At 33.5% G+C, this 23,808-nt stretch overlaps 1 protein-coding gene across 4 annotated transcripts in view; it reads right to left on the bottom strand.

The window, feature by feature from the left end:
- The window catches only part of LOC100374648 (uncharacterized), a 95,222-nt gene that overhangs the window by 41,893 nt on the left and 29,521 nt on the right, over positions 1 to 23,808 (bottom strand). For 3 of the 4 annotated variants that reach the window (XM_085490565.1, XM_085490567.1, XM_085490564.1), the window contains one exon: positions 6,094 to 6,381. In XM_085490565.1, coding sequence (XP_085346691.1) covers positions 6,094 to 6,381 — 288 coding nt within the window. Of the gene's footprint in view, positions 1 to 6,093; positions 6,382 to 8,062; positions 8,560 to 23,808 lie in introns of those variants that run through there. The other variant, XM_085490566.1, reaches the window with a different exon arrangement.

The following is a 23,808-nucleotide window of genomic DNA, read 5'->3' as shown; positions in this document are numbered from 1 at the left end:
TTGAGTCAATCAGTAAAAAGTCAGTTGTTTTCAAGACTTCATATCACTGTTTCCAAGCAACAGAAATGGTCTCTAAATCACATGACGATTGTACTGCATTCCTATTGGCAGAAACCAGGAAAATATACATACACTGTGGTGGTAGCTTTCAATTTGTATTAACAGCAACAAAATTTCAGACAGGTTTCATTTAAAAACAAAACAAATTAAATTCCATTTGGCACATAGCAACCAAAATTGACGTTATATCTCCCTTGTCGAATGATTAGTGCACGGTGCAGTAAATCTGTGGCTATAACCACCTGCATATTACAAATGACGACAGAGGATCATGACTACGTACTATTATACTACGTGGTCAGCTGACACAGTTTTATGACTTTAACAAGCACAAACTATTTGTCCAATTAGCAATCTTGTCGCTCCTCAGCGATAAATTTTCTGTAAATTAAATTCAATACAAAGAAACTTAATGTGACATCTCCCACTGGAATTTCGGAGGCTCATCTATTAAAAGTTTAAGCAAATAATTCATTGGTTAATTAATGGAAGTGTACTGAATTCTGATAGATGCATAAAAAGTGGAGAATGATTATATTGAGGCTGGATTCCTCCCCTGAGACAAATCAGACACAGGAATGAGAAACAAATTTCTGGGCACTTTTAAAAAAAAAAAAAAAAATCAGCAGAGAAAAATTGAATTCCTGCACAATTCGTTAACTTAAAAGTCTAATTAATTAGTCTGGAATTATATTTTAAAGAATGGTAGAGTGAGTCAAAACGCAATTACTAAACATCGTTTATCAGAATTTCTGATACTTATCATTCTTCCTTTTCTTAGTTTGTTGTATGATCCTTTGTCAGGACTATAAATTAACCGCTATTAAAGCGTCAGGAGTTCGGATGCTGAAGATTTCAACGTAGATGAATCGCACAATGTTTCTATCCATGGAAAAGCGCATAGTATGTTTTTCTTTGTATTTTGCGACAGAACCAAAATTTATAAAATCAATACGTCTTCACATTGACAATAATCTGTGAAGTCATTTATAGATGTCTACTGGTAGGTACATAATATATCCAGTTGAAACCAGCTTGCAATATTGAAAATTTAACATTATTAGAGATACCATAGTGCTGAATCTTGGTTGCCATGGTGACAAACACATCTCACATAATTGCAACGTTAAAATAATGAAAGCCTGTCCTGTTTAAATTTCTGACATAGAAATATTTTGTTGATCAACGGTTTCAATACCTTAACAGTAAATGTATGTCGGAAATAATTAAAAGTGCGGTAACAAATTAAATTTCCCCTTCGCAAATCCGGTTCTATGCTGTCTCAATAAACTGCACTTAAAGTAAAATATTATGTGTTTGTCAGATTTAACAACATCTAATGCAGTTTCACATTCAGCTCGCTCTAAAAGGCTCAATTAAATGTCGCATTTCAGAATTTTGTCAAAGATAAAATAACATCAACACTGCTTGCCGAAATAAATTCAGGAGTTTTAACCAAAATACGATTCAGAGGTCAACAACAGGTCGAAATAGTCATCGTAGCTAACTTTACGTTGCTAGAGGAATCGTCGGGGAGAATTATTTCGTTATCAGACACTTCATCTACATGCTGTGATGGACAATGACAAAGTATGCAAGTCTTTAATTAAAATGACAACCTTTGAAAAGGACGTTAAAAGTTCATAATCAAAACCAGCGTTCAAAGATTTCACAGTCACATGAGTTGTCATTCACAAGTCGTACTTTGTGTTTGGTTAACCACGGCAACGGCACATACTGGTGGCAGCACAGAAGAATTATTTAGCCACAGTTTAAATGATCCACTAAAGATGAGAGGAATGTGACAATGTCTTCCTTTCAAGAAACCAAAACCGGGAGAAGAAAAACAATTTGCAGCTTTTGCAGGACATAAAGTTTTGATCCACTGAGTACGGTATATGTGCAATGCATTATGGGAAAATATCTCAATGATTTAAATTTTTTTTTTTATTTTTTTTTATCAATATTCAGTTTTAAAAATGTACAACTTTTTTTGCAGATGACAGTAAAAAGAAAGAAACTTTTCAAAAAATATTTAAAAACCAGACAATTATTTTTTTCATTTTCTTCATCAAGAATCATTTATAATTTTCTATTTTGTTGACAATTATTGGATCTTTAGTTTAATTCTGATTACAATTTTTCAAAAAATATCCATTCAAGGAAAAAAGCAACCAACTACGACAATGACTCATCTATTTTCATTGGGAAAACTCCCTCCATTTAAAAAGAGAAAGATGCTGGGGAATGTGCGTGACTCAAAAGTTAAGTATTCCATTGATGACTAACCAAAAACACTTTAAATATCCAGGGTCATTATGAACTCTCACCCTCAAAACTAACCAATCAAATGTGCCAATGTATCCACCAATGATGTGCCAGGTTACAAACGACTCAAGACACTCAAGAGTAGCAGGCAGGCAATTCCATATAAGGAAATCAAAGATAACAGTCAGTGTATGACCTCAAACAGAACCTTTAAAAGTTATTTATGTTTTTTTCAGATTGGAAATTCACTGTAGTGACGTGATTACATAACAGCTGTCAAACTCATACTTACGACCTTACACAGTAAGAGCGATGTGATAACAAGGACGGGACAAAAACTATTGTAGAACACAAACAAGAGTTGTCAGCACAACCAATGGAATTAGTAATTACTACAACGTTATATAAAAACAAGATGGGTAGGGCCTTCAACAATAGTTGTTCTCAATTGTTTGGCTATCAAAAAAAAGAATAAAATTACTCCTTTCAAAAGTCAGTAAAAATTAGAGAAAGTTCCAGTTGCCACGATGCATAATTATACTTATTTGAGATCAAATTTAAAAAGCTTACTACTGCTGAACAGAGAATGACCTTTTCAGACAGGTCATGTATTCCTTTGTATCAGAAGCGAGGGCAAGTGTGCGCATATTTGTACATGCCATACACGGTACACACCTCCTTCCTATTACAAATGTTTCTAGAAAAAGAGTTTTATAGTAGTTCTATTGAAAATTGCTGGTTCTTTTCAGAACTAAGAATTATAATAGACATCCTCAGCCTAACACAATGACCTAAAGGTCAAATTATTGTGTGATGTATATTGCTTTTGGTTGTCACTCTCAAAGCTTTTTTCACTAATTTTTTTTTTTACAAAATACCTGGACAATTATATTTTCAATTTTTTTTTTGAATATTATTTGAAAGGACAAATTTCCAAGGTTTTGAAAAGTTTCGGTTTTGGTTGGAAGCATAACAATCGCCGACAACTTTTGAAACCATGGCAACGATTGAAGTCTAAAGGTCCATGGCAACCATGACTGGATAAATATCCAAACCCTTGCAATCAGTATTCCACAATATTGTTTGCAAGAAAATTACAGTATTTCAAAAATACTTGTATCTAATATCACTTTTTCTAAGATCAAAATACTATAGTTTCTTTGAAAGCCAAGTTTTATTGAAAAAATATGTTTGTTAAATAATCATTAAATTTTTTCAGTCACTTGGAGGGATAAATACCAGCAGAATTATTGTTCACCGAATTGACTTCTTATCAACATGGTAATATTTTGTACAGCACATCTGTTTGAATAAAAACAAGGTACACTGTTTGAAGTTTAGAGGCAAATCTTCAAACTTTCTGCAACTGCCAACCTACTTTGATACTGGTAGGAATGAGGATATGTTGGAAACACTACAATTTTGTTTGTCTTATATGGAGAATTGCAGACAGATCACTGGAAAACCACTAGTCTGCTTCTATTTACAGATAAACCAATTACACTCACTTAAATGCCCCTATTGTGAATGTGTCTAACATTGTATTGTACATTTTTGACAATCTTCAGTCCATGACTTGAAAACCAGATCTGCTGGTTGAAACGACATCAAGTATCATAACAATAACTACTCAATAAAATGCCTCAGTTCGTATAGCATTCGCTAGTGTGTTTCGAAGTACAAGTGTTATAACTTGATACCTGTCAACATACTGGACCCTATAAATTTACATGTAATGTTATGTCATCACCATGGATACATAAACGTAACAAATAAACGCAGTAATAGAGAATTATGTTTTATCGATATCCCTCAATAGAAGAGTTGAAAAAGCATTTTTAAATGCTAGTTGTTGCAACATTACATAAACCAGGAAGTTTAAAGAATAGCAACTATACACACTTTTGTTTAATTTCAAAAAGGAATTAAAATTTCTGGTTGAAAATTTACCCAAATTTTAAAGAAAAGAAAAAAGAATTACATGAAATATACTTGAAACCAAACTGACTTACTGTACTTCCAACGTGAAGCGATAGACGAATATTGTAGAAAGTCCTATGAAGGTGATACTGAAGAAGCTTTATAGAAATGACATACACAATGTCAGACAGTAGAGACAGATAACATAGCAAATACACACACACACACGGACAGACAGATGCACAGACATACACTCGGACACATATACATGATTCTGTCAACTTGGATACATATCATCTCAATACAATTCAAATTCCTATACCCCTGCATGGCCATTTTGCTGAAATATCAACAGTTGTTGTTATATTTTGCTGTCCTGAACAGAATCTTGTATTGCAAAATGTAGAAATGGAAACTGGAAAATATAGTGATGCATTGTGGGTAATCTGGGAAACAGAATAATTATATAATACTGTAGAATACTTTATTTTCGCTTGGAATTTATTTTCGCTATTTTCGCTGAAGAGATGAAAATTCAGCGAAAATTAATTCCAGCGAAAATACAGTATTCCACAGTAGTAAATAACTCTTCTCTCAATTGAAGACAGACAATAATAAAAATGGTAACATTTTTTCAAGATTGAGTTTTATCTCACACAAAACTGTGGGACGCACTGCAATAGAAGGAGGGATATTGATTGAAAGAAGTTAGAACAGCAATATCAACCTTTGGAACTGCACTAAAAAGGGGATAGGACATTTGATAGAAGAGCATCTTCATCTTAAAACGAGACACAATGAAGGGAAGAAATGATCAGCGAGAAAAAAGGGTGGGTAGGTAGGTACACTCACAACATGCGACCAAGTGTCAAGGTGTTATGAAATTGCACAAACCATGCAAGTAAGACTGTTGCTGGAGTACGCCTGCATTGTTATATCTGTTTTTCTCAGGAAACTTTTAACGAATCAAGTAGGCAGGCTACGTTCTTGAGTCATCTTGAGAGTTACAAATAATTATTATCCTTTTATTTCACTCGATACTTCGTTTCCAGTCTTAGTGTAGGGAACAAGGGGTTATAACCTCCTCAGCAAATGAACCCCCTGCACAGAAAGCCATACACCATCTATCACACCAAAGCAGACAAATGACACTCAACTGAAACACTCAACTGTTGGAAGGGAAACCTCAAGTGGTCGCACACTGCTTATCCAACGTCACTGAATCCAAAATCGTATTATTATTTCCTAGTCAGTGTTTATTCCACAATGAAGTATCAATTTTTACCAAATTCACAAAGATATAAACAAGGTATTGGAGTATTTTGCGGCGATGATCAAAAGTAACTCTAGCAGAGAACTGTGCAAAGAAAGATAGGTGTACTTCTAAAGTTATGTACTCTTTTGTAATAGAATAGTCAACAATTAAACCAATCCCAAACTGAAGTATTGCATGATTCTATGCATACTAATTACAGTACCAAGTAAAAGGACCCCCTAGCTTTCTCATGAAATGCTCAATGCTAGAGTATTTATTTGAAGCTTAATGTTTTTGTCAATTTTTCAAGATTCAAAAATTTAAGTGCATCAATGAGAATGATAAGTTATCGAGACTCGCTGATCTAAGAATCTCAATGATATGAATATCGCTACAAAATTGTGCAGCTCTCATCGACGCATGAAAATTTGTCATTTATCGAAACTACAACGTTTTACAGCTTGATAACAAGAGCAGCTGTTAAAGTGCCCTCGGTGTTCAAGACAGGAATGCACAACATTGAATTTTCCTTTCGTTAGCAAACACCCTACACATAAATACACAAATACAGTATCTCAAAATTTACTTACTCTGTCAGACAACGCGTTATACTTGATTGCCATCTCGTCTCTTTCAGCTCGGCTTTGCGAGAGCAGATCTTCTACCCGACTCAGCTCATTCTGTAGCATACGATTCTCCTCCGACAAGTGGGACACATTTGGTGACGACATGTCTGGAAAACTGAGATCTTCAGTTGAGAGATTCTGTGTTATAATCTCTCGTACCCTAACTGGTACCGGAGTGGGACTATCGCCTTCACCTCGTACGTTCAAGTTATCTTCTCCTTCTTCTTTCTTTAAGACAGTATCTTCGAGTTTCTGCAAATTGGAGAAAAAAAAGAAGATTTATAAACACATTGTTTTTTATTTTTCGGAATGGCAGTCGTCATGGCAATCCACATTTTAATTTTTGAGTAAACAAAGATGCAATTCACCTACATGCAAATAATGTAAAACGCTTTAATTTCGCGACAAATTTTCAAGAATTTCTTGACTCAGCGAAAATCATGAAATTTTGTAGCAGTGAAAATTTCTCTCTCCTTTAATACAAATTGTCAGCAAATTTATGAAATTTTGTTGTTGTTAAATCACAAAAATTACTGGTAGCGAAAACTAAGAGGTTTACAGTATATTGTTAGGCAACATAGAAACCATATTGATCACTATATTATTGATCATGTGCAGTCACCACCTCACCACAACAGAATTGAATAATTTTTAACCAGCATAAATTTCAGCTCACTGCCAACGAGATCAGAGTAGGTAAAATTATTTTATTTTAAATTAGCCTTTTTATAATGCTATTTCATAGACATGCACCTAAGTATTACGTATAAAGCATGGAAACTTTGTTTATTTACATAAATTTTACCGAAAAAACAAACAACAGAATGTATTTGTTACCCTTTAGAGGAAATGAAAATTGTTTTCAAAAATGGCTGAATAAATCAGACTTGCATAGTAAACATTTGTAGCTATTTAGAAACTATGCAAATCGATTCCCACTTTGCTGAATAACCAGAAAGTATTAATACATGAATTAATGTGAAGGGAGTGAGGCGGGCTTGCGAATTTATGAAAATTTGTCTCTCACGAAAATAGTTCAGTACACACAAAATGTGTACATAACCAGACGAAAGGGTGGTTATCGTGTGTTCACTGATTCTGCAGGCTGATTATGGCGACTGAAAATAACGGTACATGGTAAGGTAGAAGAACATCAATAAGGGAAGTTCTGAGGACAATTACAAGGAATTTCATTAGTAAAAAAATCGTATGGTATACCCATTCCTGAGCAATCACTGCAGTAGCTATCTGGCAGGCTGCCAAAAGTAACAAGAAACTATCAGGAGGTGGCCAGTATGTTTTTATGATAGTTGCAGGAAGAAAAAAAAAAACAGCTACCACTAAAAATGGAAATTAAACTGTATTGCAAGTGTACTGTAATAATTGTATAATTAAAACGGAACCTGACACTTATGCTAGTTATTTAACGGTTACACTGTATCAAAATAATACTAATTCGATGTGAAAAGTCAAAACTGGTAATGTGAAATGTACACATTGCGCTGTATTATTGGGAACAATGTAACAGTATTTTGTGACATCGGGGTCTATTAATATAAACAATGTTCCCTATGATTTATGATATACCCGGTTCGGGGACTGTTGGTGTTTAAAATACCCGTATCGTTTAAATGCCAACACGCGAGACGTTGTTGATTGATGGGTACGATATTTTGCAAAAGCGGTCAACTATTGGAAAACAAAATCCCCCGGCTGCAAGGTGGTTGCGATATATACACACTATTACGGACGAAGCGATCACCGCCATGTTTTTTTTTAAATTTCGCTTATTTTGAAAGCATAAATTTCGGTTTTTCCTCACAGGCTATATTCGGAAGTGATTTACGGGGAATGGCTCGTACATGTTGTGCATAGAAACGAGATTAAGTACGTGATAAGTCTATAGGGAAACTACAAGACGACATGCTCAGACCTGAATAACTTTTTCCAACCGCTCGTCTTTGCCAAAATCTCCGCTCATTTGGACAATCTACTGGAATACGAACGTACGCTGGTGCATACAGCTCGCAGCTCTGTCGGAACAAAGCGGAAAAAAAACGACGATCGACGTGTAAATGTGCTGCAGACGGTAAACCTGGCTCAGACAGGGCTTTGGTCTTTTGGCTCTTAAGTACTAGCCGCTCCTCTTCCGAGTTTAAATATCCAGTCTACCTTTCTTCTCTCAACCTCCTGTCACGGTTCGATATCAGCCTTGGTGTAGACTCGATCAATCCCTATGTGTAACGGGATCTCCCTCTGTGATTCACCGATGCAGCGCTATGAGGTAGCAACTACTGTGTTCTGTCACGACACGCTTGGAGAGGTACCAAATTACTAGAGACGAACTCAGAGTCGTACTAAGTTACAGCCACACTCGGTTTTGCACTCTGGAGCTATAGAGGTCGAAGGTCGAGCAACAATGGCGACGTCAGCAAGTGGGCGTAACCCACGCTGCCCCCTGCGAAGCCACGCTGTAGAGCGTCATGTTACCACGCAACGGTGATAAGACGTTGTACAAATGTCGTGAAAAGCACATCAGCTCAAACAATAACTATTGTTGTGCATGACAAAAAAAAGAACAACTGCAAAAACCTGAATAATCTTCCGCTAAACAAAATAGTGCACAGGAATTGTTACTGGCCACTAATAGTATCAAAGAAGGTTTAAATGAATAAGAATAAAATACTTGAAGCAAAATATTTCTAATGACGATAGATTGGGACCAATTATTTGAGATCACATGCTCAAGTTATAGTATATAAATTATATCCACTTCAAAGTCCGGCGTAGAACTGTCCTGGACCATATACATACAATAAATATAGTACTAACTAAAATTAACATTCTCAAAAAGCAGTGCCCAGTTTTTCAGATTTGATGATCCATGTTGTAAAAGAAACATAAATTAATAAATAACTGGAGCATGAAATAAGTGAAAGTACAAGTCATGGTCTCTCTCTTTTTTTAGTCTATAGAGGGACTGTACATGCCAAAAACACTCGCTTCCAACTTGGGGAAAAAAAAACCCAAAACAATGAAATAAAGTAAAATAAAGGTGAAGATAGTATCAGTGACAGTATTAATTTAAGTGAAAGCAGTCTACGTACACAACATTTGCTCATCACACGCGTACATACAACGCTTACCTACGTCAAGCCCGCAGCTTAGTCACGAAATGACTAAACACAAACAGACACGTGGGGGAATACCTCGGAACAAGGGAACTTTTATAGCTCTTTTTCATAATTGTGTTTTAATGAGTCACAGATAGTCCTCTATATTGCTACATTTAATGTATACCATTAATCGTTTTTTTTTTACATCCACTTTCAGCCATGCCGATACCTGCAACATGCCCTTCAAATTACCAGGTGAAAATTTATTCAACCTTTCTGTTACTATGACAATGACAATAAAGCCTTTATTATCTTTGAACAATAGCCTATTGTTACGGGACTAGAACAGTGACGTCAATTTTGTTCCATAGCACGTCAGTCACATCACAAATCAGGTAAAAATACCAAATGTTCGTCAGAATTTATAACGAGTTGCGAAGGATAAAGAATTGGACAGAAAAAAACTACAATGATGTCTGCTGTTGTTGATAAGCCGAGCCGAATATATTGACAATAGAGGGAGAGGCTAGAGGCATTGACCTTTCGCTCCTTAACTATTTACTGTTATGTATAAATTGAATTGTACGAATAGCACTGCACATCACTGTTGTATATTTCATCTCCTTCAAAACATTCTTCTATGTCCAGGTTACTTTGTTACAGATTTCCTTCTCAGTTATTCCCTATCATTTACAATATTTGACAAAACCATTCCCATACACTACCCTCCTAAATCCCAAAAGATAATGTTGAAGGAAGAGAAGCTATGAACATATGTATACTAATTTGCCAAAAAAATGATTATCGTATTATATTTGTGCTTTTCGCCAGTCTTCTTGGTATACTGTAGAATACTTTATTTTCGCTTGGAATTTATTTTTGCTATTTTCGCTGAAGGAATGAATCAGTGAAAATAAAATCCAGCGAATATACTTTTTTGCTATATTTCACATTAAACTCATCAAAAATCAGTGAAAATAAATTCCATACAAAACGCCCAAAAAGCCTTTTCAGCGAAAATTAATTCCAGCTAAAATAAAGTATTCCACAGTATTTGAATCATACAGGTGTTCGGTTATCAATTTATAAGGAATTCCTAGAATATGATTGGTGAACTTGGAAGTTTGACCAAACAAGAACATCCCAAATCTGGTCAATTGAGTTGAACTAAAATTGCCCAAGAAAAGACGTGCTGACATCAAATTTGTTGTTATGGTAACACATAATAAGGGGGACATGGTTAAACATACAAACATTTCTTCACACGTTTTTAAAGGTTTTCAAATGAAATCTTTATATAAGCTATTACATTCTTATGACGTGCTAGCCTATGTGGACCTATTGTGTGCCCTTTCACACGTAAATCATCATTCTAAAATTTACGACACTATGTGGACAAAAACTTTACTGTGCCAATACCTGCAGGTCAAGGAAAGCAACCAGCTCAACCACATAAAGGACATCGTAACCATAAAATTAAACAATCCACTGTCATCATGAACTTATGTTTGTAATTTGAAAATAAATCAGACAACCAAAGTAAGAAGCATGATAGTTAAATTTACGAGAACTGTTCATTTTAACAGGAAGTAACCTAAAAGCCAAAATGTTCAAATGGCGGGTAGCCTCAAAAGAGATGATATGAAAAAATTGAAAGCCAAATCCCTTTTTTTATTAATATTCATCATTAAGGATACATCTTCGCTAACTGTAAAACATGCTTTCTTATTTATATAAATAAAAAGCAAATAACTATTTCAAAAGATGTCTACTTAAACTTAAAAGCATTATTAAAGTTATTGCACTTTTCTGTAATTAATTAATTCAATCCAGGGAGTGAACAAATTCACCACAAATAATAAAGCTACAACAGACCCTGCTTCCTGAGCATTGTTACTTTTCATAAATTACTTTACACAGATTGAATCTTCTCTAAAACATGCGTCTTTGAAACCAACACTGATAATAGCATGCAATAAGCATTCTTTCTTAAACTTTTGTATTTTTCAATTTATGTACTTGCATGCATTACCCAGATTTTCTCTCAAACTCAAGAAAAACTTTTTAACAGCAAGTAGTAAAAAAAAATAGTTATAAAGAAACAAAAATAACAATGAAAATTATAAATGTATATATAAACATTTAAAAAAAAATGGATGTACATCAGAATGGTAAGAGTTGTGTGCATAAGTACTAATTCATACTACAGACTTTCTCTACATATAGATTACCAATCAGAAATCACAGGATTTCTGTAGTCTTCTTACATTACGGTATCTGAGTTGTCTTTTCAGTGTGGGTGTGGTGTAGTGCATGTGTGCTTTGCCATGGTCGCTCAAAGGGTTAAAAAACGAATGGTATAAAACATAACTTATAAAAACATGGAGATAATTGACCTGATGAAAATATGCATGCAAGATGCAAGTCATTAGAGCAAACAAACAAACAAACTAACAAACAAACAAGCCAGGTAATGATCTCCAGAGATTTGCATTCTAACACAGCATAATGCTGAAATTGACCCTCTAAGAGTCACGACAATACAGAAACAGTACGCCGCTCAATAGTGCTCAGTTTACCAGTGTCACTGCCAGCAACAATTGTGTTAATGCCATTAGAAATTGAACCTGTAAATATATGTTTTAGGTTTTATACAAATGAACAACAATGATTGTGTTCTCAAAATGAGTGAATGAGTGCTTTGCCTGAAGTTGTTTATTGTGTTGACTGTGTTGTAAACAATGTACACATTCCTTAGGATGTTAGCCTCAAAATCATCACAAGCTTACTTATAGAAAAAACACACATTCCATTGAAATATGATTAATAAATACACAAATTATAGTAATGTAAAATTTGCATGTAATCATGATTTATTCAACACCAATATAATAAAACCTTAGACTAAAAATGGCCGCCGAAATCTCATTGAGTGTGAGAGAACTATGAGATTTGTTTTTGCCCCTCAAATATATTCCATTCATATCGCTGTCATGATCACGTTTGCATATTTTCTTTTATTAATTTTTGATCAAGTAGACATAATTTATCTTATTCGCTACAAGGTATGAAGAAATATTAACAAAATTGTGCATGCGACAAAAAGTGACAAAATTTACTTCAGTCTTCAAAAGATAAAAATAAATTCGTACATACAGATTGTAACAGTCATATCTCCAAGAATTGATTAGATTCTCCTGTTTGAGTTCTGATTAGTTTTATTAAGTTTTATCTTGTTTGTATATTCACTAAACTTGTCTAGGCTTTACTTTTGAATTATTCCAACCAACAAAAGCAGACTTTGAGCATGGGCAACTTATTGTTCATACTCTGGTATTTTTTAACTGACCTATCACCATTTGATTCACAAACAATGAATTATAGTTTCTAAACAACTGATTCAATAGATAAGTATGAACATTTTTTTTTTCATTTACAACTAGTTACCAAAATGCTGGAAAAGAATTTGTATTCAATGTGTTTTATTTGTCACTTCCAAACTATACATATTCCAGACAAATTATGAAACGTCAAAATACAAACAAAAGAAAAAATAACATTTTAAGACAAACTAACTTTTTTTCTGAAAATTTCTGAAATTATTTTGCAGTAAACAACATTTTGGTGAGTTGTTCGTCTATAGAGTGGTTCACATTAAAACTGAAACGAATTGCACAAAAAAACACAGGCAAACATTTTCATAAAAATAGTAAAAAGTAATAAACAGAACATGTTGCTGCAATACACAATGTTCCTTTAATCACGCATTGTCAATGTAGGCGTGATAACTACAACAACTCTCATGTGAGCATATTGATTTTCCATCGGTTAGATAAACATCATTTTTTTCTATCAATATTTGTTGATCAATAACACATGTAAAGCGATACATAAATTATACTGGAAATGTAACCACAGTTGAAGAGTGATCAGCACTTAGAGGTTTGCAGATTAAAGACGGGGCCTTAATTTCTGAAAATTGTAATGCCTTCGGGACTGCAGACTGGCATTACTGGTAGATTCAAAGATTCGACCCAGGTCATTTTCAAGAGGGGTCAAAGGTCAATTACAGTGGTCTTTTTATAATTCTTCATAGTTTGTTTTACAAAACAGCTAAGTAATTCCATACATGCACATTGCATGGGCTCAGTCACGTAAACATTTTTACTTTTACCCATGATGCAATGCAAAACTCGCCTTGTGTAGAACAAATGTTAGCAATGCATCATGGGTAATTATTGGCTTCAATTCTTGGGTAGCACATTATTGTGTCATTAACGAGCATTACATTGGAAGAAAGAAAACTACACAAGACACTGCACAATCTTTTTATACTGACCAGATTCATTCAAGACGTATGGGTTTTATGAAAGACTATAAGATTTCTTGTCACAGAAGGAGATTTCATAATAGAACTCTTTAGAAAATGAATTCAAATCAACTAAAAAGAAAATAGTTCCAATAAGCTAAAATCTTTTAATACAAAGAATTGCATACAAGAATAGGAATTGGTCCTAAAAAGTATAGAATCTACGAAACAGGATGCGAGAACTATGGATGACCTCTTGAGCTGTATTTGATGATCTGTACGTACTGTATCCACGAGAATGATAAACTATTCACACCTACCTTATTGCTGGTAGATTTCTATTAACAAAGATTTCAATATTATTATGTGGAATTCACTTTGTGTCACTATGAGCATGCGAGATTGATGCTTGTGTCTATTGTATTAAAAGGTTAATTCTGAATGTATCTATCTAATCCGATTATAGATGCCTAACAATACCAACACCCTTGGGTACGCAGTGTTATTAGAAATCTGCGATATGCGAGAATCTCGACAAATTAGAAAATACTTATTAATTATTATTCATATGGTGTATTTCAGAAAATATGCAAAATTAATAGGTTTTACGGTTAAGGTCATTCAGTGTCAGTTGCTCAATGTGTAACAATGACAAGGTATATACGTTCTGAAAGCTTGGATAAAGAAGAATATAGCGCGGCATGTTTCTTAACATTGTTTGCTTTAAGTATTGTGTGATGGAAAATCTTATGAATAAGGCGACACAAAAGTGATTGTATTGTGTGTGGTATGACAGGACGTGATCTCGCAGGGCTACTGGGCATTATTCGTGAATAAGTGTCACTTGTACCCTAACACAGGGTGTCACTTAAAGTTTTTGTGTCTCAAGGATTTTTCTGCTTATTATTGTCAAAATATAGCAGGAAAGAGAAAACATTTGTCATTGGAATCGGTGTTTACAGTAAATTTGTATTGTGATCACAACCTCATTATCTGAAAAATGACGGCAGCTAAAAAGTCTGAAATACTTATTTTTAGAACATAATTTTGAAAAAAATATCACAAGTTCACAATCCAGCTGCGTTTGACGCACAAAACACATAAAATATTTCTAATCACAATTAAATACGAGTTAACTTTGAAATAACTAGAAACAAATATATCACATTTGTCACATAATGATTATCCATCCTAATTAGACTAACAATATATTAATTAACGCGAACAAACAACAGGCTAATTAACGATATCACAGCTTGAATTCAAGGCCTAAAAGAAGCAGACAAGAATCCTGTCATATGCATTGTGCTATGAAGGAATCCCTAAGACTAAAAAATTACTACATTTTGGAATCACTAGAAATTATAACATTATGAGAACCCCTAACACAATGCACTAATGACCGACTTTATGGAGTGGGACCCATACACACAGTCCACAATCACTATTACTTTGTGGAATCAATAATACTGCAATGGTGACAATTGCTTTGGAGTATAATATAATATATAATTGTAATAATGACTATTAATTTTGGAACCCAAGCACTGCAATAATTACTATAAATTTGTAGTAACCCCTAGCTCTGCAATAATGACTATACATCTGTAGTAACCCCTAGCTCTGCAATAATTACTATAAATTTGTAGGAACCCCTAGCTCTGCAATAATGACTATAAATTTGTTGGAACCCCTAGCTCTGCAATAATGACTACAAATTTGTTGGAACTCCTAGCTTTGCAATAACGACTATAAATTTGTTAGAACCCCTAGCTCTGCAATAATGACTATAAAATGGTAGTAACCCCTAGCTCTGCAATAATGACTATAAAATGGTAGTAACCCCTAGCTCTGCAATAATGACTATAAATTTGTTGGAACCCCTAGCTCTGCAATAACGACAATAAATTTGTTAGAACCCCTAGCTCTGCAATAATGACTATAAATTTGTTGGAACCCCTAGCTCTGCAATAACGACTATAAATTTGTTGGAACCCCTAGCTCTGCAATAACGACTATAAATTTGTTGGAAACCCTAACACAGCAATAATGACTACAGATTTGTTGGAACCCCTAACATAGCAATAATGACTACAAATCTTTTAAAACCCCAAGCAAATCTTTGTATTATGAATTATATAAATAACTTTCTATAGACTGTATTTAAGTTCTTTTTGGTAAAAACAAATATGAACATGTCAAATTATGAAATGTCACAACTGAGTGTAAAAACCTAAATATAGTAACATATGGTATATAGTGTCATCAGAGAAGGCATGTAGAGGCTGAACTGTATTTTTAATATTTTTTAGGGGGCCATATTAATGCCATTTTAGTTCACAATAATCAAGCGAGCTTACCTTGACCGATTTTCTATCATAGATATTGATCAAACTTTGCATCATAAATACCACAGGGAACTAAAGTTACAGTGTAGTGTGGACAAAAAGCAACACTAGATGGTGTCAATTTGAAAGCAATCATTGATTAATTATTACACCATTGTTATAGCGGTCTGATTGATTGAAAGAATTTAGGGTATATTTCATGTGTAATTAGATCTGTTTCTGAGATAGTCATGTTTTATGCGATAAATGTATAATCCATTACTGTAGAATACTTTATTTTAGCTGGAATTAATTTTTCGCTGAAAAGACTTCTTACGTGTTTTGTATGGAATTTATTTTCACTCATTTTTGATGAGTTGAATGTAAAATATAGGAAAAAAGATATATTCACTGGATTTTATTTTCACTGAATCAGTCCTTCAGCGAAAATAGCAAAAATTAAATCCAAGCGAAAATAAAGTATTTTACAGTGTATGAATATGTGCAAACTTTGAGAAATATGTTTGAAATGAAACAACTTTCAGCGTGTCTGAATGTTGTCAATTGTTTCACAATCATATTTATTACTCCGATAATTCTGAACAGGGATGAATTCTCAGATATTTCCAAAAATTCATAGCATATTCATAACATGTGACAATCAGCCACTGAACCTAATCGTGCCGTCTTAGAGTTCAACTTTAAAGCCAAAGCAAATGTAACTTAATTTATTAAACTAAAAGTTCAATAAATCAAACGCCACATGCAGTTTAGTTACTAAGTAGATAACATGTGGTCATCACATCATGACAAACTGTTTTTTAAATTCGTTTCTGATTAATCTTTTATTGCTTGAGCATCCGCACATGTATCTGGCCTAGTTCATATCAACTGTTAAAAAACATATTTATAATATAACTATAATAAACTACACTTGAGAAACTTACACCTGTTTATATATTACTCAGAAATCAGGACAAGTATGAAATAGTTGGATTATCAGAAATCAGGACAAGTATGAAATAGTTGGATTATCAGAAATCAGGACAAGTATGAAATAGTTGGATTATCAGAAATCAGAACAAGTATGAAATAGTTAGATTATCAGAAATCAGGACAAGTATGAAATAGTTAGATTATCAGAAAACAGGACAAGTATGAAATAGTTAGATTATCAGAAATCAGGACAAGTATGAAATAGTTAGATTATCAGAAATCAGGACAAGTATGAAATAGTTAGATTATCAGAAATCAGGACAAGTATGAAATAGTTAGATTATCAGAAATCAGGACAAGTATGAAATAGTTAGATTATCAGAAATCAGGACAAGTATGAAATAGTTAGATTATCAGAAATCAGGACAAGTATGAAATAGTTAGATTATCAGAAATCAGGACAAGTATGAAATAGTTAGATTATCAGAAATCAGGACAAGTATGAAATAGTTAGATTATCAGAAATCAGGACAAGTATGAAATAGTTAGATTATCAGAAATCAGAACAAGTATGAAATAGTTAGATTATCAGAAATCAGGACAAGTATGAAATAGTTAGATTATCATAAATCAGGACAAGTATGAAATAGTTAGATTATCAGAAATCAGGACAAGTATGAAATAGTTAGATTATCAGAAATCAGGACAAGTATGAAATAGTTAGATTATCAGAAATCAGGACAAGTATGAAATAGTTAGATTATCAGAAATCAGGACAAGTATGAAATAGTTAGATTATCAGAAATCAGGACAAGTATGAAATAGTTAGATTATCAGAAATCAGAACAAGTATGAAATAGTTAGATTATCAGAAATCAGGACAAGTATGAAATAGTTAGATTATCAGAAATCAGGACAAGTATGAAATAGTTAGATTATCAGAAATCAGGACAAGTATGAAATAGTTAGATTATCAGAAATCAGGACAAGTATGAAATAGTTAGATTATCAGAAATCAGAACAAGTATGAAATAGTTAGATTATCAGAAATCAGGACAAGTATGAAATAGTTAGATTATCAGAAATCAGGACAAGTATGAAATAGTTAGATTATCAGAAATCAGGACAAGTATGAAATAGTTAGATTATCAGAAATCAGGACAAGTATGAAATAGTTAGATTATCAGAAATCAGAACAAGTATGAAATAGTTAGATTATCAGAAATCAGGACAAGTATGAAATAGTTAGATTATCAGAAGCTATGTACTTTAAAATCTTTACGTTCGTGTTGAACAAATTAAATTCCGGCAAGTATTGGTAATTTTGTAGCCGTCAACATGTCATTTTTGATGTCGCAACTTTCACGTCATTTCGTCCTCATGGACGCACAAATTGATAGCAGTGAAAATATAATGGATTACTGAACAAACAACTTTCAGTGATGCTGAAAAAACAAATGTACTCACAACCATATGGACTTCAATCTTAAGCTTGGGAGGAAAAGACATTGATCTGTAGACATCTGCCATGCCGAATTTGCCGATTGTTAATATGACAAGTTCGCGTACGTGAGTTACATCGATATGTGAGTTATGCAACCGCTACTGTAACATTGTATGCAAATGATGCACAGATAATAGATTACATAGAGCGATAGAATCAATATTATGCATTTACGAGCACAATCAGCTAGCTCTCTTGTATGAAGGACAGACAAGACTATAAACTGACCTGGAAAGATGAAATCTAACTACTTATGAACAGTGTTATTTATTTTTGCACCAAAATAAACTTTGTCATCATCATTGTAAACAAATCGCACACAGGATTCTCTGGTTGAAATAATGAAGATCGCTATACTATTATTTATAATATTCGATGTGAAGTATTTTCCTTTAAGATTTGACCAAGATGCATACTACACTCTTGAATTAATTCAGTAAGGCAAGCAAAGTTCAAACATTGATCATTATGCACTTCCTAGGTTAGTTGTGTTTAGTGCGCTTCCGAAGCAGAATTTGAAAAATGATGCATGCATGATTGGATTTATTGTAGTAAAGACAAATAATAAGTTATAAACGACATAATATGAGTTTGATTAGTATAACTAATAAACGCTATCAATTTTAAAATCTGTTTTTGGCCAAAGTATGCAAAATTGAAAGAAAGTTTTTCTGACAATACAACCTAAAGCTGTAAACTCAAATTCAATTGGAGTTCGAATTGGTTATACAAAATAAGAAGATCACTTAGCAACACTTGTGTTTTGATTTCATTGTTTAGAAATACTTAACTCCAATGTAGTATAATGTTGTATAAAATATAAAACTAGTGTTATGTTGTAATGTCTGTTTGATATCACTTATCTATGAAAGGTATTGAAAGTGATACAAAATGTGAAGGGGGAGGGGGTCGCCAAAAGCTCAGACTGCTAAATAACTGTTAATAGAAAATTAAACACATGGCAATACAAACATAGTAACTTGTATTAAATGCTCAATGAACAATCTGAATGGGTACCAGATACATTGTTATTAGTCTTTTCTCACGACCTTTAACCCTTATAAATTCTCAGTAAACTGACATGACAGTGTTAACAATGCTAATTTGCATATACCAGTGTCTAGTGGTGGAGTGATACAAACTTGGAGTGAAAGTCTCATTTGCATATAACAGTGAGTCGGTCTCATTTGCATATAGAAGTGAGATGAACTAATTTGCATATAGAAGTGCCAAGAGGTGGAGTGATACAAACTTGCAGTGACACGGCAATATTAGCATACCATAGCATGTCACACATACATGTAAATGTCCTTTTCAAAGTTTACTTACTGACTCACAAGGAGATATAAGATAACAAATTCTTGTACTTTTTTCTCGTACTTATCTGAGAAAGATATATTTTGAACACAAGACCATTTTAATCATTAGTTGACAAGGCAACAGGTGATTGCCAAATATTCCTTCAAATTCATAATACTTTTTTTTAAATTGCAATTCTTTCATTAAAAACCATTTGAAAGCTACAATGATTTTGATGATATTGATGATTCGGTTTGGTGTAAAAAGATTGGGTTTGAGACAGTATACAAGTTGTTGAAGTTGAAAATCACAACTAGAGATGGACAGACTAAAGTCGCTTTTGTTATATTCGAAAGTAAACTAAATAATGACCATGTAGAAAAGCGTTCCCCTCCTGAATACTATAGAGCATGTGTACACTTTATGTAAATCGTGAATGTTGCTGATAAATTCCAAATCCTGCACGAATTTGTCTACTTTCTCAATTTTCCGATACCATTTCATATTTGTCATGAGAAAAAGTCACTGTGACCCAAGTGAAATGTTCAATGTAAAATTCATGACATGCAACATTTTATCTCTCCTGAAATGATTTTTTTTTGAAAACACCTAAATATGTAGTCCATCCCCTCCCTCGCCAGAGCTATATACTTGAAGTTACCAATATCATGTGCTAAAGAGAAAAGAATTTCAAATTTGATACGCTTAATCAGTAACAGTGAAATGTTACGTTTACACCACTGGAATTACTTGAAATTTCATTACAGTCGGTGTTTGCAAAGATTTAATTGCACAAAGGTCACTGTGACTCTATGCCTCAACAACGCAAGTGAACTTTCACTGATTAAATATTATGCGCGTTCACCCACATTCAAATTTCGGCTACTGCAAAATTATATCGGTTTACAGTACGTGCCAAATAACACCATAGACTCACGAAATTCTAATCTCGGCTATTTTAGGTCATCATTTGATAATAAAACTGACTACAACGTACAGGATACGGCTAATTTGGTACTCCTTTAAAAGAGTGTACACGAGTACTTGTTGGAGATAGAAAGGACGGTGCACCAAACAATGCAATTGCGGGACATTTGTTCAGCCACACCTTATAACAATAGAAATTAACGTGAGTGATACAAAAGAATCATTAGCATGGAAGTAAGTGGGTAGATTCTATGCTTGCATGTATTTTACACAATAAGATCAATTGGTGTTTTCTGAAAAGGAATGGCAGATATCCTACGGGTGATACTTGACTTCGCTGAGCTCCCTAGGATTTCCCTTATATATTGGTTTACATAGTCAATAAGAAAGTTAAGGGGTAAAATCTATGTTGAGCTTTCAATATGTAAATGAATAATCAAACATGGCGGACGTCATCACCATGGTTACATCCATCACTATGGTGATGACAGAATTAGGCTAGAAACTGAACTGACCTGTGACCATTTTGGAAGAGCATTGGAAGGAAGATGGCAATGTACAGTAGACTGTGAAATTACTACACTGCGATTATGCTAACTGAATAACTGACAGTACATGTATGTACTGATTCTGTCGAGAAATAACGATGCCTGGTACATGCCATATGTCACTGCACATATACATTCAAATGAGGTACCTCAGCTATACTACAATTTGAAAACTTGAAATTTGAAATAGAAATAGAAAATGAAACAAAATTCAACCATACTCAATTTGCTAAACTCATAAAATTAATTATTGGTCAAACCCTTACAATTAATTTTATATGTAGCTAAATGAGATCAAATGCTTTGAGCAAAGTAAAACAAATAATTCTAATTATTTACCGATTCTCAATATAAAAAATATTTGTTTCTGATACAACACTGCCCTCCGTGGCAAGATATGGAATTTATTTTCAGGTCAATTTGTAACAAAAAATATTGGATATTTATTATAAACAAATTCAAATTTTGATTTCGCTAAAATTGTGCAAACTTACCGGTACTTACCATTAGTAGTTTTTACTTATCAGCAAAAAAAAGTAAAATTAAAACTCAGAAGTGCAGAATTAATGCTTTTTCAGGACTAAATAAGTATGGTTTTAAATCAAAGAAAAATATAGTCTAACACAAGACCAGAATTCAACATGTGAATTACTTAATACTCTATCCGAAACACATCTCCAAATTTATAGAGGCACATGTGAAACAGAACGGTTTTGGTTGAATTTTAAGTCCAAACTCGCACTGGTATATACTTAACTTAATAAGAGAATGTGTTTCTACAGAGGATGAGGTACTCATATGTCATGTGACCAAGTTTATAAAATCGTTGATATCACAATATTGATTAATTTTGCTTTTTACCGCTCTGTTGTAGTAACAGTGTCTAAGGATATCTAGGTAATGGTGATGCTCACTTGTTTTCAATTGTTTCTTTTGATACTGCCCTGGCTGCATGGACAATAAAAAGAACAATAGACTGACTACAATAGGCAGTGTGTCTGCATTAGGTTTAACATTTTCTAATAGTAGAGTGCTAAAAAAACTGTGGTATCTTTCACACTTTTCTGATGATGTATACAAGTAGACAACGGGATTGGAAGAAATCGTCAAAAAGTCACAGCACAAATTTACACAGCCAAAGGAAGTATGCATTTCAGACGATTAATAAAACAGCTGACCTGTGTGCCAGTCAATTTTCAGTATATGCTGAAGGTATTATGTTTGTCACGCTTTAAATTTAGAGACATGTCTGGTCTTGTACGTGTATGGAAGCAGCCGTTCCCCGGGGCATTTGTGTCAACATACAAAAATGACTAAACAGGAAAGAACTCCTTGAAAATTATAGAAGGAACACTTTTACCATTCCCATTGACTTGCATGCATGCGTTAAAATATATACTGGTAATTTTTTACACAAGCATTCGTACATATTGTTGTGACTTTGAGTCGTGTACTGACATGATACCTGCTGTGTAACGGTTCACTTTGCTTTGTTCGTAGTCTAAATCTGTGGACATTATCCGGCAAACAATCAGAAATATTTGTATAAAGGCAAACTCAAGCCCTTTAAAGATTGCCAATATTTATGAAGTTTCATTTTGAATGGCGACAGACTCTTCTTAATAAACTAGCACTTCAAGGGACAATGAAAGTAGTTTTAGATTCATATGACCAGATTCTTCCTTTCATAGACAACTACAAAAAACTCAACTTGAGATTAAAGGTGATTAAGCCCATGTGATAACATCTTACAGCAACCACAAACTAATCCTGCTTTTAATTTTTCCCAGGATATAGTAGACATTTTGAAAACAAGAAAAAAAATTTTCTCACTTGAGATAAAAGTTTGAGTTTGCACGGAGATGTTTTTTAAAAACAGCACAAAAAAAAAAAAATCTTTTCATAAGGGAATTAAAAACATTATTTGGCAAATTTGTTAAACTAAAGTACTAATTTGTTAAAGTAAAAACTTCCTGTTCAGATTTTATCTCTTATCATGAACATTTTTTTTATTTACATTAAGTTGTCACATACTTCAGTTCTCAGAAAAGAAACCCATTTCCATTTGATGTAAAATTGACAGAGTACGGTAATTATAAAAAAAATCCATATGTACAAAAAATTTAACAATTTGAATAGGAAAAAAAATATGCTAAAAGGTTTAACCCCATTGTTCTGTAGAAATATTTTAGCGATTCATAATTTGAAGAAATTATTTTTGCTGTTTATTAAAGGTTGATTTCACTGAATCACATCTTTAATGAAATATTTTGCAGTACATTGCTTAAAAAATGTGAAACCCTGAACACCAACCGATACCTCTTTTGCATGTTGTGAAAACATTAATCCTGATTTACGATACATATAGACTTAAACTGGAATGAAGAGAAACCAAATGAATAGTTGATCACTAGAGCAGAACATTTTATGTGTTCCTGGTAACTCTATGAAAGTTTTTGTAATCAGCTCCTTCCAAAGAAAGTGTTTAGTATTTGCTTGTTTTTCTCCGATCAAATGGCACAAATTAATGTTCCCCATCATTGAAGCGAAACTTGTAAAATTTCAAGACCTGTGAGTTTCATTGTGTTACATTATTGCATGCAAGCTGGAATCTCCTCATTAAAGATGGCTGCTACCACAGTGGTTGCCATGATGCTATCATTACCTTAGTAACTGTTACTACAACAATGATCTGCCATGCATCATTGCCTAG

This window comes from Saccoglossus kowalevskii, chromosome 15 (genome assembly GCF_978046115.1).
Source record: "Saccoglossus kowalevskii chromosome 15, keSacKowa6.1, whole genome shotgun sequence".
Lineage (NCBI taxonomy): Eukaryota > Metazoa > Hemichordata > Enteropneusta > Harrimaniidae > Saccoglossus > Saccoglossus kowalevskii.
The sequence above is the reverse complement of the archived record's forward strand: the minus strand, read 5'-3'. Positions and strand labels throughout refer to the sequence as shown.